General features: G+C 41.7%; 1 protein-coding gene across 1 annotated transcript in view; it reads left to right on the top strand.

The window, feature by feature from the left end:
• MYRFL (myelin regulatory factor like) overlaps nt 1-18257 on the top strand; it is a 477269-nt gene that overhangs the window by 388503 nt on the left and 70509 nt on the right. The window contains 4 exon segments of the mRNA XM_053719216.1: nt 9172-9200; nt 9202-9228; nt 9230-9261; nt 17046-17120. Of these exon segments, the coding sequence (XP_053575191.1) occupies nt 9172-9200; nt 9202-9228; nt 9230-9261; nt 17046-17120 (163 nt within the window).

Raw genomic sequence — 18257 nt, 5'->3', positions numbered from 1 at the left:
GTGCACCTTACGAATTTACAGACCCTCAACCTGGATTGATCATAAAGAGGGATATAACCGGTGGAAACCAGCCCATCCTAAAGTTGGGCACAGCCTATAAAAACTTGCTACCAGGCAAGAAAGGCCAACTACTAAAAAGCTTGACGTTAGGACTTACGTCACAAGAAGAAGACAGGGGCTCACCACTAAAAACCGCCCTCTGCTACATACAACAGGCTGATTAGATCTGCAATGCCGGAATACAACAAAGGCGTGATTTTAGAATACAGACCACATCACTGAAGCAGTAACACCTCGACGCCGGAAGACTACCTGGGCCAGGAAAAGTTTCAGAGACTTTGAATCTGCAAAGTACCAGTACAGTGACAGCGTGATATTCCAAGTACAATTTAATGAGAACCGGATCCATTCGTATCAACACTGTGGCACATTAATATCCTCTCTCTAGACGTAGAGAGAGGCATTAAAAACTTTTAAGGTACCGCAAAAACTTCCTATCTATGTACTCTATGCCTATACTGCATCTCAGCAGGTTATTTATATGTGATTTATAATCTGAATTTTAGTACTCTATTTTTTGAACTATTGGACGTCCAATTTTATTTTTTACCCCATTTCCATTTTATAAGCAACTGTATATGTATATTGTATAAGTGTTTGTGTAGATGTTTTGTATAATAAATGTTATTTATCACTCACTTACAGTCTGTTATATAGATTGGTATACGTTTGAGATTAACCCTATTCTCCTACACTTTTGTAACCTGCTTATATCGAGCTAGTCTCAAGTGATAGGGAGCTTTAGTCATCTAAGAATTTAACATATAAGTGTTATGCCGATCCACACAACTGATTAATGCACATGAGCTTATAGCTATATTGAATTATCTCAGTACAACTTATATTTATTGTCTCCTTTACCGAACCTAAAAAGGGTCCTCTGAGAATATATTAATGTACTTTATATTGATCTAATCAATACTCATAATCACTTTATGAAATATTTTTTTCCTTGATATATCTATCTAAAGGTCCTTATTTATATTGAGAATATTTATGATATATTAATTATTACAAAAACAATACTCATTAACCCTTAGGCTTCCAAGCGCCAATACTACCTTGCGAATCTGTCCTCACAATGACAATAAACAAATCTAATCTAATATAATTTAATTTAGCAAAATGTGCTCACGATTTAGCAAAATGTGCTCCTGATTTAGCAAAAGTGCTCACAATTTAGCAAAACGTGCACAAGATTTAGCAACATGTGCGCACGATTTAGTAAATTCAGCTCATGATTTAGCAAAATGTGCGCACAATTTAGCAAAATGTGCTCACGATTTAGCAAAATGTGCTCACGATTAATGTGCGCATGATTTAGCAAAATGTGCGCACTATTTAGCCAAATGTGCGCGCTATTTAGCAAAATGTGCTCACGATTTATAAAAGATCTTGTGTGACACCTCTTGGGCTCCGTAGAAATATGATCCTGACTAGAAGGAAATTGTTTCTCAGAGAAGTGTCTGTGAGAAATTTAGTCCGGTGAGAAGAGGGAGTAAGAAGTTGCACAGTGTTACCGGAGGTGGGAAGAGACAGACAAAGCTGAATAGTTTTAAGCAGTTCTATGTATCTCTCTTTTACTGTTCTTCTTCTTTTAGAAATAAAACTACAGTTTCTCAGCAGATCTCATATAACTTAGTGCAGCTGCAACTTAAGTGAGCCAGGCCATGTCAGTTAGTGACTTCCTGTCTGTAGGCAGTTAGTTAGGGAGTGAGGGGGAAAACAATAGCTCAGTGATTAGCGTATAGTACATAGGTATACATATTCAGTGAAACATCCTGCATGGTTTTCCCCGTTTTAGGAGATTAGCTGCAAAATAGGTAATGCATGTCAATTGCAAATTTTATCTACACTTAATGCTTTATTTAAATAGCCCATATTAATGTTGGTGTATAATGTCCCTTTAATGCACTTTACCATGGACTTGTAATATCAAGTTGCATGCTAATGGTAGCGTGGTCCCGCAATATTGGTTATCGTGCCCACGTTATCATTAGCGCACCACTTGTAATCTGGCCTATAATGGCTTCAAAAGGAGTTTAACAAATAGGGCCAGATTTCAACTGGAGCGCAAAAGTTTGCGTGCGATTGATATCGCGTTTTCACATTCATTTGTGTGCCAATTAATTTGAGCTCATATTTCAAGTTGAAAGTAAACTTGATCACTTGAGTGCAATTGAAGTTAACACTCTTCGGGTTAGTGTGTCCTCAGAGCTGTGGTTAACTGTTTTGCAAAACAAAAAAGTGTCACAAAAGACATCAAAATAAATAACACAATACAGTTACACTCAAAATAACACTATCTAATAAAAATTATTTAAAAAATATTGCACAAAAAAGTTTTAAGGGATCAAATATATGAGATCTCAGGTGTTAGAAAAGAAAGACAGGCAAAGGACTTTAACATAGAGATACATACATATACATTTCTAAAGAGAAATTTATATGTGTATTCACAGACATATATGCACATATAAACACATAAATACATTTGTACACATATATAGGACATATATATATAAGTGCATTGGAGCCCTTTGCAGTTACGTAGATTAAAACATGAAAAAGCATATTTATGCAATATTCATATTTAATAAAGGGGCCGTATGGAGCTTGCCAGAAACACAAGTTATGAAGCAGCGGTCTAAGGACCGCTGCTCCATAACCTGTCCACCTGCTCTGACGGCGGCGGACAGACATTGCCGGAAATCAACCCCGATCCAATACGATCGTGTTGATTGACACCCCCCTGCTAGCAGCCGATTGACCCGCGAATCTGTAGGGGGCGGTATTGCACCAGCAGTTCACAAGAACTGCTGGTGCAATGATAAATGCCGAGAGCGTATGCTGTCGGCATTTATCGATGTGCAGCGGACATGATCCCCAATATTGGATCAGGTCTGCTTGCACATTAGTAAATAAGCCCCAAAGTGTTATACTGTGTATTTACTGTAAATATTTTACATTCCAATGTTCTGCACATAGCAAAATATGTTAAGTATTTTTAAATAGATATTTATATATATATATATATATATATATATATACTATATTATATATATATATATATACTGTATATATTTAATACTCTAAATTTATAGGTATAAATATATATTGTACCAAATACCTCAGATGTGTAGATATGTAGAAATATGTATTTATGAATAAATTGAACATATTCAAGAAGAACATTGGAATATGAAATATTCATATTTTCATGTTGGGTTAGTGCGCATGAGAATATGCTATCGTATTGGCGCACAAGTGGGGTGTTTCCCCCACTTTTTATTCTCCACTGATTTCTATGGGGGAATAGGTTATCGTGGGTAATATTCTAAGTTCGGCTTTTTGCGAGCGTCGGATTAGCATGTGTGAGGCTCGTGGGATACTACTCTATCCAGACCGTACCTCGGCCAGTAGTATTGTTATCCGGCATTGAGTCGGAAAGATAGGGAATATCCCAGAGCAGAGAATATCAGGAAAACGAGGAGAGTGGCACTCACCACAGGCAGGACAGCACAAGGCAAATAGGCAGACAGGATACAGCAACAGAAAAGCAGACCAGCAATTCAGGAAGGTTAACAGGTAGCGTTAGTAAGACAGGCAAGGATTCAGCAACAAAGTATCAGCCCAGCAGATTAGGGGTTAGCCAGGTAGCGTAGTAAGACAGGCAGGGTTCAGTAACAAGGTATCAGTCCAGCAGATTAGGGGTTAACCAGTTAGCGTTAGTGAGATAAGCAGGGTTCAGTAACAAGTATCAGTCCAGCAGGTTAGGGGTTAACAGTTAGCGTAGTGAGACAGGCAGGGTTCAGTAACAAGTATCAGTTCAGCAGATAAGGGGTTAACCAGTTAGCGTAGTGGACAGGCCAGGGTTCAGTAACAAGTATAATCCAGCAAACGATCTGTCACTCCCAGGGGTACACAAAGTAGCACCTATACTTGGGCAGTGACAGGTCGTTTGCTGCCTGTTTAAATACACCTTGGCAAGGCTGCTAAGAGACCGGCCGGCATCAGGAGCGTGCGGCGATGACGTCAGCGCCACACGCATACTGAGACGACACAGCCCTAGACAATGAGCATAGAGAGGACATAGCCCCCTCCGGGAACCAGAGCGGCTTCAAAGGGTGAGCAGCATGGTATTTGGAGACAGAGATGGAGCATGCAAATCACGGGCAGGGACCCAGGAACGTTCTGCCACAGAGTAGCCCTTCCTATGTATCAGATACTGCAGTTGTCTGCGCCCTGTATCTGGAGTCCAGGTTCTTAGCCACATCATATTCGGGGTTACAATGGACCAGGAGCGGAGGAGGAGGAGTTTGAGGCTGGGAATATCTATTTTGATGTTCAGTTTGAGTAGTGAGCGGTGGAAGAATGGATGTATGGCAGGGTTCTCGGCAAGGCCACTTTGTAGGCAACTAGTAGACAGTCTTTTCAGGACCTTGTAAAGACCAAAAAACCTAGGCCCCAATTTGTGACAGGGTTGACGTAGGCGTATATGTTGAAGTGAGACCCAAACCTGTTCACCCACCGGAATGGCACGTTCAGAAGCCCCTATGGCGGTCAGCAAAACTTCTTACATCTAGAGACAGCTCACACGCAGATGAGAGCGAATACATTGCCAATGAGTGGTGAGATCAGTAACGTGATGGTCTGCGGCAGGAAACCCCAGTGACCAAACTGAAAGAGGGAAGATACGAGGTTGATCAGCCTGCTGCAGCTTGAAACTGAGAGCATTGAGAGACCAGTACCAATGAGTGTTTCTTGCCAATTAGCTAGGGGTAGCTAACCAGACCAGTTGGTACTAGGGAGAGTGTTGACAAAGGCCTCTAAGGTAGGCTTCAAGATCCTGGATTGCTCTCTCAGTTAGTCCATTGGTCTGAGGATGGCTAACCAGTTGACAAGGAACGGTGGTTCCAATCAACTTACAAAAGGCTCTCCAGAAGGCAGGAGATGAACTGTGAACCCCTGTCGGAGACAATCTTTTACAGGAATGCCATGAAGTCATACCACATGCAAGAGAAAAAGGGAAGCTAATTCCTGAGCAGGAAGGCAGTTTGGTTAGGGGTTGAAGTGTGCCAGTCAGGAAAAAGCGATCCACCACAACCCAGATGACTGTATGGTGGTCAGAAGAAGGAAGATCCACAATGAAGTCCATTGTTATGTTTGTCCAGGGACGTTTGGGAATGGACAATGGTTGGAGCAAGCCAGAAGGCAAGGATCGGGGAGTCTTGTTGGTAGCACAAATTGTGCAGGCTTTCACGTAGTCCTGAGCGTCCAGACTTCATAGTAGGCACCAAACATGCTGTCGAAGACGCCTGAAGGTCCTAGTCGAACCAGGATGTCCACGAGAGTTTCTCTATCATGAGCCCAGGATAGCACAGGGGATACGGAGGGTTCTGAGGTACAAAGAGGATATCAGAGGCCATGGAGGGCACCAGGAGGTTTACTAGAGCTGAGCACGTTGCAATCTTTGCAGAAGAGTGGTATTGAGTTGAGCGATCACACAGGAGGGGGGTATGATGTGTTAATAGGAGCTTCGGAGGAATCCACTTGAGTGAGAGAACTGCGGGAAAGGGCGTCACGCCTTCTTGTTTCTTTTGTCCCAGGAAGGTAGGAAACCACAAAGTGAAAACGGGAAAAAGAAACAAGGCCCAGCTGACCCTGACCGAGGGTTGAGTCAATGAGCAGTTTCCTAGGTAAGTCAGATTCTTATGGTCGGTGAGGATGTGAATAGGATTGGCGGTGCCCTCCAACCAGTGACGACATTCGGTTAAGGCCTTTTTAATGGCTAAGAGTTCACGGTTTCCCACATCATAGTTCTCTCAGCAGGAGGTGAAACATCTTAGAAAAAAAATCTACAGGGTGTGATTTGGAAGTCAGAGGGTCTCTTTGGGTAAGAACTGCTCCAGCCCCTACCTTGTAGGCATCAACTTCTAAAGTGAACTGTAGGTCAGGATCAGGATGGCGCAGAACAGAAAGGACAGGAGCAGAACAGAAAGCATTTTTCAGAGAAAAAAAGGCATTTATGGCCTCAGGAGGCAATGTTTGCAGTCATTATACCATCTAGTCAATTCAGTGAGAGGAGCGACTGTTTGAGGAAAAGTTCTTTTTGAACTTGCGGTAATAATTGGAGAACACCAAGAACCTCTGTAATTCCTTTAAGGAGGTAGGTTGAGGCCATTCTAGAACAGCGGTGAGTTTAGCAGGATTCATGGCAAAAACCCTCCTTCGAGATGAATTGGATCCGGACTTGATCAAACTCACATTTTTCTAGCCTTCGCTACCAATGAGTTACCCCAGAGATGAAGAAGCACCTGTCTCACGTGCCTGTGATGCTCCTCTAAAGTGGAGAGAAAACAAGGATATCATCCAAGTAGACGATGACAGTGTGGTTGAGGAGGTCATGAAAGACATTGTTGACAAATGCCTGGAAGACTGCAGGGGCACTTTACACAGCCCAAAGGGCATTACAAGGTATTCGTAATCCCCAGATATTGTGTTGAAGGCCAGTCTTCCATTCGTGGCCTGGAGAGATACAAATTAATTTGTATGCCCCATTTAAGTCCAATTTAGTGAAGAAGCAAGCATTCTTGGAGTGAGTCATACAATTCGGTGATCAGAGGTATGGGATAGCGATTCTTGATGGTTATGTTGTTCAAGGCCCTGTAGTCAATGCAGGGTCCTGAGCCCACCAATCTTCTTAACCAACAAAAAGAAGCCAGCCCCAGCAGGAGAGGAAGAAGGGCGAATGAAAACCTTTAGCTAGGTTCTCATGGATGTACTCCTCCATGGATCTTGGTTTAAGCCTTGGAGAGTGGATACGTCCTGCCCTTTAGGAAGTGGGGCTCCTGGGAAGGAGGTCGATCTTGCAGTCATAGGGACGGTGGAGGTGGCAGCAGATCGGCTGCTTTTTTCTCAAACACATCAGCAAAGTCTGCATATACCAAAGGAAGGATGGAGGGAGTCAGGATGCTGGCTATGGGAACGTGGAGCAGGGGACGTGACTTTAGCAAGGCAGGAGTGGAAACAGGAGGCACCCCAAGAAGCCAGGGGATCATTACGGAAGTGCAGCCTGCATTGGTTAAGTTAAACCCCTGCAATCCGTAGTACCTTCATACTTGTCAGGCAAAGGTATCCGGGGTATGCTTCCAGAAGCAAAGGGAGAAGCCACAGTACTAGGAGCAGGGACTGGCGGTGTAACAACAGGAGTGGTACTCCTCGAAGTGACCTCGAAGGAGAGTTGAGCGGTGATAGCCTCCAGCTTGGAATCCATATTCTGCAATTGTGTAGTATGGGTTCCCAACATCTGTCCATGGAGATAAACAGCTCGTGCCACCTCATCCGGTTCCATGGCCCAAGTATAATGTGAGGCTTGTGGGTTACTCCTCTATCAGACCGAACTCGGCCAGTAGTCTTGTTATCCCGGCTTCGAGTCGGAAAGATAGGGAATATCCCAGAGCAGAGAATATCAGGAAAACGAGGAGAGCGGCACTCACCACAGGCAGGACAGCACAAGGCAAATAGGCAGACAGGATACAGCAACAGAAAAGCAGACCAGCAATTCAGGAGTTAACCAGGTAGCGTAGTAAGACAGGCAAGGATTCGGCAACAAAGTATCAGTCCAGCAGATTAGGGGCTAACCAGGTAGCGTAGTAAGACAGGCAGGGTTCAGTAACAAGGTATCAGTCCAGCAGATTAGGGGTTAACCAGTTAGCATAGTGAGACAAGCAGGGTTCAGTACAAGTATCAGTCAGCAGGTTCGGGTTTAACCAGTTAGTGTAGTGAGACAGGCAGGGTTCAGTAACAAGTATCAGTCCAGCAGATAAGGGGGTTAACCAGTTTAGTGTAGTAAGACAGGCAGGGTTCAGTAACAAGTATAATCCAGCAAACATTCTGTCACTCCCAGGGGTACACAAAGTAGCACCTATACTTGGGCAGTGACAGGTCGTTTTCTGCCTGTTTAAATACCCTTGGCAAGGCGCCAAGAGACCGGCCGGCATCAGGAGCGTGCGGCAAATGACGTCAGCGCCGCCACCGCACTCCATACTGAGCCGGACACAGCCCTAGGCAACGAGCATAGAGAGGACGCCGCACCCTAGCAACGGCGCGGCATGACAGCATGAGAGCAATAACTTTTTATTTTCCTTTCATAATACGCGTTACAACCGATGCGTGCATTTAGCACTCTAGTATAAGTGCTAAATAGCGCTCAACTCGTAATCTGGCCCATTAGTTAATTTCCGTTCTGCAAGCAGTGCATACCCACCAGCTGTGTATAACCTGAACACTTTAGAACATTGTCCTATTGTATCTTCATGAGGCTACATTAAAGCAAAGAAGTATTTTTCATAAGTACATAACAATCATATTTTTCAGCAGGCCTTAAAGGGACAGTCAATAATAATAAAGAAACTTTCATGATTCAGATAGGGCATCTAATTTTAAACAATTTTCCAATTTACTTTTATCATCTTTTTTTCTATTTTCTCTTGTTATTCCTTAGTTGGAAGCAAAACCTAGGTAGGTCATATGCTAATTTCTTATGACCTTGAAGAGCCGCCCTCTTATCTGAATGCATTTTTACAGTTTTTCACAACTAGAGGGCGTTAATTAATGTGTTCCATATAGATAACATCTGTGCTCATGCACATGGAAGTTACCTAGGAGTTAGTACTGGTTGGCTAAAATGCAAGTCTATCAAAATAACTAAAATAAGGGGGCAGTCTGCAGAGGATTAGGTACAAGGTAATCACAGAGGTAAAAAGTGTATTATATAACTGTGTTGGATATGCAAAACTAGGGAATTGGTAATAAAGGGATTATCTATCTTTTTAAACAATAAAAATTCTGGTGTAGACTGTCACTTTAAACTTTAAATGGCTTTTTTAAGATACAAGAGGTAACACGTTGTATAAGGTAACCACAGGCATTTGATTGTATAAATATTATCCTGTCAATCAATACTCTATTAACTACCTTACATTTTAAAGCTGTTTACGCAATTAAAATTGCTCGAGTAATACAATTACTTTTAGTGATAAGTTCTTAATCAGCAATTGAGTATATAATCATTTGTTGTGTTCTTTTGTTACTCATTTGCTTGTCCAGGGATTGATACAACAATCAGTTCCATACAGAATCGTGGAGAATCAGCAAGTAATAGACCCGTCACTATTGCAGTAAAAGCCTGGAGTGTGGGTAAGATTTGAACTTCTCAAAAAAACAAACAAAAAACCAGACACAAATGTAGTAAAGTACATTGTAATGATTTCAACATAGCCATGATTATTATAGTATAAAATATCATGTAAAAAAGTATATATCTATCTATGCTTAAGTCTAAGACATATTTTTGCCATTTTAATATAAGCTGAGGGAAAGGATGTATTAATGGCAATGTGTAATAATAAAAATGCTGAAAAGTGCTAGGGGCCTTTTATTATTGTGATATTACTTGCAGAGAACTGTTTGCTTTGCTGCCATAAATGAGTTAAAGGGACATTAAAGACTACGGGCTAATTACAAGTGGAGCGCTAATTAGCTCCTTTCGGTAGTTGGCTAACTGTGATAGAAATAAACATTTTGCACGCCTCGGGCTTGCTCTGGTATTATGAGTTGAAGTAAAAAGGCCGAAATTCTACATATCACGTGCGCGATAACCTATTCCCATCAAAGTCAGTGGAGCAAAAAAGTGGAAAATACCCTACCTCCCACCCTAACCTGAATCACCATAACCCCTAAACCGCCATATGGCTCACTGCAAAGTCCCCACTACACTATTAACCCCTAAACTGCCAGCCCCCCACATCGCAAACTACCACTCTACACTATGAACCCCTAAACCGCCAGCCCCCACATGACAATTTAATCTACACTATTAACCCCTAAACCGCCAGCTGACACATTGCAAAGTAATCTACATTATTAACCCGTAAACTGACAGCCCCCCCTAACGTAAAGGTAACCCACTAGCATCAGCTACTTGACTTCCCTTTGCATATTTAATAAAGTAATAATAAATAATATATATAAATCCTATATATAATATAATATATATATATATATATATATATATATATATATATATTGTATCTGTATATATCTTATACCAATATTTATTCATATATATATTGACTGCAAAAGACTCCAATGCACATATACAGTAATATATATATATATACTGTACAGTATATATATATATATAATAATATATATATATATACTTAATACACATATTAAGACGTATATGTATGTATCTCTATGTAAAGCCCTTTGCAGGTCTCATATCTTTGAGCCCATATAACTTTGTATTGCAATTTATCTTTAAATATATTTTTATTAGACAGTGTTATTACTGAATGTAACCTGTTACTTTTAAATGTCATTTTGATGTGTTTTGTGCAACTTTTTTTGTCTGACGTAACAGTTAACCAGAGCTCTGAAGTCACGATATCCCGACAAGCATTAAATTCAATTCTGCTCAAGCGAATGTCTTTACTTTCAAACTGTAATATATGCGCTACTTCTGACGTGTGCAAAGAGCCGCAATAAAACCCCTATTTCTCTTGTAAGGTGTATCCAGTCCACGGATCATTCCATTACTTGTTGGGATATTCTCATTCCCAACAGGAAGTTGCAAGAGGACACCCACAGCAGAGCTGTCTATATAGCTCCTCCCCTCACTACCATACCCGGTCATTCTCTTGCAACTCTCAACAAGCATGGAGGTAGTAAGAGATAAGTGGTCGAAATGTAGAGGTTATTCTTGCTTCAATCAAGAGTTTATTATTTTCTAAATAGTACCGGAGTTAGTGCTATTTTGTTCAGGCAGGAAAAAGAAGAATCTGCCTGGGATTTCTATGATCTTAGCAGGTTGTAACTAGATCCATTGCTGTTCTCACACATGTCTGAAGAGAGAGATAACTTCAGCGGGGGAATGGCGTGCAAGGTTATCCTGCTATGAGGTATGTGCAGTTAATATTTTTCTAGCAGATGAAATGAAGGCTAGAAAAATGCTGCTGATACCAAATTTATGTAAGGGTAAGCCTGAATACAGTGATTTAATAGCGACTGGTATCATGCTTACTTTCTGAGGTAAAACTCTTTTATATTTCAATATAAAAGGTTTGCTTGCATGTTTAAACATTTTTATATAGTGAGGCTTTCCACTGTTTTACTATGAGTGGGAGGGGCCTAGTTTAGTGGTTTTTTGTGCATTAACTATTACAGACTGAGACATCCAGGAGTTTCCTGAATGCTACAGGACATCTCTAAAGGGCTTTTAGGCTTCCGAAATCGTTTAGTGGGGAAGGTAGGCCCACAGTAAGGCTGTGGCAGTTTGGTGTTGTGACTGTTATAAAAAACGTCTATATCGTTTTTTTGATCGGTTTTTGAACTAAGTGGTTAATCATCCAATTTGCAAGTGGGTGCCAATGCTCTGTTAGCTTATTATAACACACTGTAAAAAAATTTGTTTGATTTACTGCCTTTTTTCCCTGTTTTTCAAATTCTGACAAACTTGTTTCTCTTAAAGGCACAGTACCGTTTTTTATATAGTGCTTGTTAACATGATTTAAAGTGTTTTCCAAGCTTGCTAGTCTCATTGCTAGTCTGTATAAACATGTCTGACATAGAGGAAACTCCCTTGTTCATTATGTTTAAAAGCCATGGTGGAACCCCCTCTTAGAATGTGTACCAAATGTACTGATTTCACTTTAAGCAATAAAGATCATATTCTGTCTTTAAAAAATTTATCACCAGAGGAATCTGACGAGGGGAAGTTATGCCGACTAACTCTCCCCACGTGTCAGATCCTTTGACTCCCGCTCAAGGGACTCACGCTCAAATGGCACCAAGTACATCCTCGGCGCCCATAGCGTTTACTTTACAAGACATGGCGGCAGTCATGGATAATACACTGTCAGCAGTATTAGCCAGACTACCTGTATTTAGAGAAAAGCGAGATAGCTCTGGAGTTATACAAAATACAGAGTATACTGACGCTTTAAGAACTATGTCTGATGCTGCCTCACAATATGCAGAAGCTGAAGAAGGAGAGCTTCTTTCTGTGGGTGATATTTCTGACTCAGGGAAGATGATGCAACCTGATTCTGATATTTCTACATTTAAATTTAAGCTTGAACACCTCTGCGTATTACTCAGGGAGGTTTTAGCTGCTCTGAATGACTGTGATAAAATTGCATGGTGCCAGAGAAATTGTGTAGACTGGATAAATACTATGCCAGTGCCGGTGTGTACTGATGTTTTTCCAAATACCTAAAAGGTTTACAGAATTATTACTAAGGAATGGATAGACCAGGAGTTGCCGTTTCTCTCCCCCTCCTGATTTTTAGAAAAATGATTCCAATAGACGCAACCACCGGGATCTTATGGAGACAGTTCCTAAGGTGGAGTGAGAGTAGCAGGTTTCTACTTAGCAAAGCGTACTACTATTCCCTGTCGAGGACAGTTTGTGCTTTCTTAGATCCACTGTATAAAAAGTTAGAGGGTTACTTAAGAAATGTTTATTCAATGAGGTTTTATCCTAAAGCCAACTTGATGCATTGCGCCTGTCACTGCTGCTGCGGCGTTCTGGTTGAGTACTCTAGAAGAGGCTTTAACTGGTAGCGACTCCATTGGATGAAATACCTTGACAAGCTTAGCGAACTTTAAGCTAGCCGCAATATCTTTTGGTTTCTGATGCCATTGTTCATTTGACTAAACTAACGGCTAAGAATTCTGGTTTTGCTATCCAGGCGCGCAGAGCGCTATGGCTTAAATCATGGTCAGCTGACGTTACTTCAAAATCGAAGCTGCTTAACATTCCCTTCAAGGGGCAGACCCTATTCGGGCCTGGTTTGAAGGAGATTATTGCTGATATCACTGGAGGAAAAGTTCATGCCCTTCCTCAGGATAGGTCCAAACCAAGGGCCAAACAGTCTAATTTTCGTGCCTTTCGAAACTTCAAGGCAAGTGCGGCATCAACTTCCTCTAATGCAAAACAAGAGGGAACTTTTGCTCAGTCCAAGACGGTCTAGAGACCTAACCAGACCTGGAACAAGGGTAAGCAGGCCAAAAAAACCTGCTGCTGCCTCTAAGACAGCATGAAGGAACGGCCCCCTATCCGGTAACGGATCTAGTAAGGGGCATACTTTCGCTCTTCGCCCAGGCGTGGGCAAGAGATGTCCAGGATCCCTGGGCGTTGGAAATTATATCCCAGGGATATGTTCTGGACTTCAAGGCTTCCCCCCCAAAAGGGAGATTTCACCTTTCACAATTATCTGCAAACCAGATAAAGAGAGAGGCATTCTTACACTGTGTACAAGACCTCCTAGTTATGGGAGTGATCCATCCAGTCCCAAAGGAGGAACAGGGACAGGGATTTTACTCAAATCTGTTTGTGGTTCCCAAAAAAGAGGGAACCTTCAGACCAATTTTGGATCTAAAGATCTTAAACAAATTCCTCAGAGTTCCATCATTCAAGATGGAGACTATTCGTACCATCCTACCTATGATCCAGGAGGGTCAATACATGACTACAGTGGATTTAAAGGATGCTTATCTGCACATTCCGATACACAAAGATCATCATCGGTTTCTTAGGTTTGCCTTCCTAGACAGGCACTACCAGTTTGTAGCTCTTCCCTTTGGGTTAGCTACAGCCCCAAGAATTTTTACGAAGGTTCTGGGGTCGCTTCTGGCGGTCCTAAGGCCACGGGGCATAGCAGTGGCCCCTTATTTAGATGACATCCTGATTCAGGCGTCAAATTTCCAAATTGCCAAGTCTCATACGGACATAGTGTTGGCATTTCTGAGGTCGCATGGGTGGAAGGTGAACGAGAAAAAGAGTTCTCTATCCCCCCTCACAAGAGTTTCCTTCCTAGGGACTCTGATAGATTCTGTAGAAATGAAAATTTACCTGACGGAGTCCAGGTTATCAAAACTTCTAAATTCCTGCCGTGTTCTTTATTCCATTCCTCACCCTTCGGTGGCTCTGTGCATGGAAGTAATCGGCTTAATGGTAGCGGCAATGGACATAGTGCCGTTTGCACAAGTAGTAAGAAGTGAATACAGCGCCAACAAGAGGCCAAGGGATAAATATACTCACAGAGAGATAAAAGGATAAATATACTCACAGAGAGATAAAAGGATAAATATACTCACAGAGAGATAAAAGATGTAGGCGTGCCGTTTGCACGCCTACATCTCAGACCGCTGCAACTATGCATGCTCAGTCAGTGGAATGGGGATTACACAGATTTGTCCCCTTTACTGAGTCTGGACCAAGAGACCAGGGATTCTCTTCTCTGGTGGCTATCTCGGGCCCATCTGTCCAAAGGTATGACCTTTCGCAGGCCAGATTGGACAATTGTAACAACAGATGCCAGCCTTCTGTGGACTCAGGAGGAGTCACTCCTTCCAATAAACATTCTGGAACTAAGAGGGATATTCAATTCTCTTCTGGCTTGGCCTCATCTAGCGACAATGAGGTTCATCAGATTTCAGTCGGACAACATCACGACTGTGGCTTACATCAACCATCAAGGGGGAACAAGGAGTTCCCTAGCGATGTTAGAAGTCTCAAAGATAATTCGCTGGGCAGAGATTCACTCTTGCCACCTATCAGCTATTCATATCCCAGGTGTAGAGAACTGGGAGGCGGATTTTCTAAGTCGTCAGACTTTTCATCCGGGGGGAGTGGGAACTCCATCCGGAGGTGTTTGCACAATTGGTTCTTCGTTGGGGCGAACCAGAACTGGATCTCATGGCGTCTTGCCAGAACGCCAAGCTTCCTTGTTACGGATCCAGGTCCAGGGACCCCAAGGCAACGCTGATAGATGCTCTAGCAGCACCTTGGTCCTTCAACCTGGCTTATGTGTTTCCACCGTTTCCTCTGCTCCCTCGTCTGATTGCCAAAGTCAAGCAGGAGAGAGCATCGGTGATCTTGATAGCGCCTGCGTGGCCACGCAGGACTTGGTATGCAGATCTGGTGGACATGTCATCCTTTCCACCAGGGACTCTGCCGCTGAGACAGGACCTTCTACTTCAAGGTCCTTTCAACCATCCAAATCTAATTCTCTGAGGCTGACTGCCTGGAGATTGAACGCTTGATTTTATCAAAGCGTGGTTTCTCCGAGTCAGTCATTGATACCTTGATTCAGGCACGGAAGCCTGTCACCAGGAAAATCTATCATAAAATATGGCGTAAATATCTTTATTGGTGTGAATCTAAGGGCTACTCATGGAGTAAGGTCAGGATTCCAAGGATATTATCTTTTCTCCAAGAAGGATTGGAGAAAGGATTGTCAGCTAGTTCCTTAAAGGGACAGATTTCGGCGCTATCTATTCTTTTGCACAAGCGTCTGGCGGATGCCCCAGACGTTCAGGCATTTTGTCAGGCTTTAGTTAGAATCAAGCCTGTGTTTAAACCTGTTGCTCCACCTTGGAGCTTAAATTTGGTTCTTAAAATTCTTCAGGGGTTCCGTTTGAACCTCTTCATTCCATAGATATCAAACTTTTATCTTGGAAAGTTCTTTTTTTGGTAGCTATTTCCTCGGCTCGTAGAGTTTCCGAGTTATCTGCTTTACAATCTGATTCTACTTATCTGATCTTCCATGCAGATAAGGTAGTTCTGCGTACCAAACCTGGGTTTTTACCTAAGGTGGTATCTAATAAGAATATCAATCAAGAGATTGTTGTTACGTCTTTGTGTTCTAATCCTTCTTCAAAGAAGGAACGTCTATTACACAATCTGGACGTGGTTCGTGCTTTAAAGTTTTACTTACAAGCTACTAAAGATTTTCGTCAAACATCTGCTTTGTTTGTTGTCTACTCTGGACAGAGGAGAGGTCAAAAGGCTTCGGCAACCTTTCTTTCTTTTTGGCTAAGAAGCATAATCCGCTTAGCCTATGAGACTGCTGGCCAGCAGCCTCCAGAAAGGATTACAGCTCATTCTACTAGAGCTGTGGCTTCCACATGGGCCTTTAAAAATGAGGCTTCTGTTGAACAGATTTGCAAGGCGGCGACTTGGTCTTCGCTTCATACTTTTTCAAAATTCTACAAATTTGATACTTTTGCTTCTTCTGAGGCTATTTTTGGGAGAAAGGTTTTACAGGCAGTGGTACCTTCCGTTTAAGTACCTGCCTTGTCCCTCCCTTCATCCGTGTACTTTTGCTTTGGTATTGGTATCCCACAAGTAATGGATGATCCGTGGACTGGATACACCTTACAAGAGAAAACATAATTTATGCTAACCTGATAAATTTATTTCTCTTGTGGTGTATCCCTGTCATTTTAAGGCAGGTATTTTTTAATTTTAAACTACAGTCACCACTGCACCCTATGGTTTCTCCTTTCTCTGCTTGTTTTCGGTCGAATGACTGGATATGGTAGTGAGGGGAGGAGCTATATAGACAGCTCTGCTGTGGGTGTCCTCTTGCAACTTCCTGTTGGGAATGAGAATATCCCACAAGTAATGGATGATCCGTGGACTATATACACCACAAGAGAAATAAATTTATCAGGTAAGCATAAATAATGTTTTTAATACAGGTGGTGAGAGTTCACAATCCATTATTCAAGGGAATTACTCTTCTCTGACACTAGGAGGAGGCAAGGAGTCCCAAACCCCAAGAGCTCTATAAAACCCCTTCCTTTTCACACATACCTTAGTCTTTACCTCCACTGGAGGTGGTTGAAGAATGAAGATGTGCAATTGATTCTTCAGAGAAAGGGGTTTTAAGTCTATAATGAGGCCCAAGCAAGAGAACAAAGAAAATTTGATAATAGGAGTAAATTAGAAAGTTGCTTAAAATTGAATGCTCTATCTGATCATTAAGAAAATAATCTGGGTTTAGTATCCCTTTAATAATAATAAAAATATATAACCCAAAAAACGGCATATATTGTGTCATATGAATGTCTTTGTTTTCAAGTCTGTACATACAACTGTACAGTTATAACATATTTTTCCTTTTGTTTAGGTCTGGAAACTACAGCTATGTTATCCGCGTCAACAAATACACAACCAATCATTTGCGTATAACGTTAGAAATCACGTAAGTGCAAACATATGGGCTAAGAGGAAAACGGTTTAACCCTTTAAACACTAGGAGTAATCTTGTAATGCATATATTTTTTACATTTGGATATTAACTGCTATGTTATGTTAAAGCCTCCCATGATTGGTTTAGGGAGCTTGGAGGCAGCACCTGACACCTTTGTGTATATGAACAATGATCTAGTCTGTGAGAAACAGCCCAGGTTTTATAGAACCATCTGGACATGTAAAGCATAACCTTGTGACATAAATACCTGATGGGGTAGAATGGGGTTAAGCAAACATAGGGTAGTTGAGAGGGAGAACATATGATTTGTCAAATGATATAGAAAATATATTTTAAGGGTAAAAATTAGGCATTCTCATTATTTCCTTCTTCAGATAAGAGGTTGAGGAAGCAAAAAAAGCCAACTGCCCTTCACTGGCTTAAAGACACATTAAGGGGCCAATCACAATCATTTGGAGTTTTTGTTCTGGAAATGGCTTTTTGCTCTCTGGCATATTGGTCAGTGTGTTTATAGAGTGATTATAATGCAAAATTGATCCATGTGTTAAAATCCTGCAGCCGTGAACATGTTTTTAACAGAAACTGACATATACAATAGACCTTTCACACCTGCTAAGGTTACAGATAAATTTGTTTCAATTAACCCCTTTGCTCATTGTGTAAGGGATATACTCATTTTACATGTGTGAGATGAACCTAATGCAATCTGTTTCTGTCCTCATCACTGCTAAACAGTCTAAGTGCATATCTATCAAGCTCCGTACGGAGCTTGAAGCCCCGTATTTGGCTCGCCAGAAACACCAGTTATGAAGCAGCGGTCTAAAGACCGCTGCTCCATAACCTGTCCGTCAGCTCTGAGGAGGCGGACAGACATCGCCGCAATTCAACCCGTATTGCTCTCTGCATTCAGCGAGGTCTGTCGGACATGATCCGCTATGTCGGATCATGTCCGACAGGCCTTTCATAAATAGGCCCCTAAATGCTAATTGTATGCAGGCATGATGGGTATACTGACATGTTTGCTCAATCACTATATTACTACTTTTAAAATTTGAACAGTTTTGTCTTTTACAACATTTACCTTGATTGATTTAAAAGCACCGTTTTCTGGTTTGGCGTGATCTGCAT

The sequence above is a fragment of the Bombina bombina genome, chromosome 6 (assembly GCF_027579735.1).
Source record: "Bombina bombina isolate aBomBom1 chromosome 6, aBomBom1.pri, whole genome shotgun sequence".
Lineage (NCBI taxonomy): Eukaryota > Metazoa > Chordata > Amphibia > Anura > Bombinatoridae > Bombina > Bombina bombina.
The sequence above is the reverse complement of the archived record's forward strand: the minus strand, read 5'-3'. Positions and strand labels throughout refer to the sequence as shown.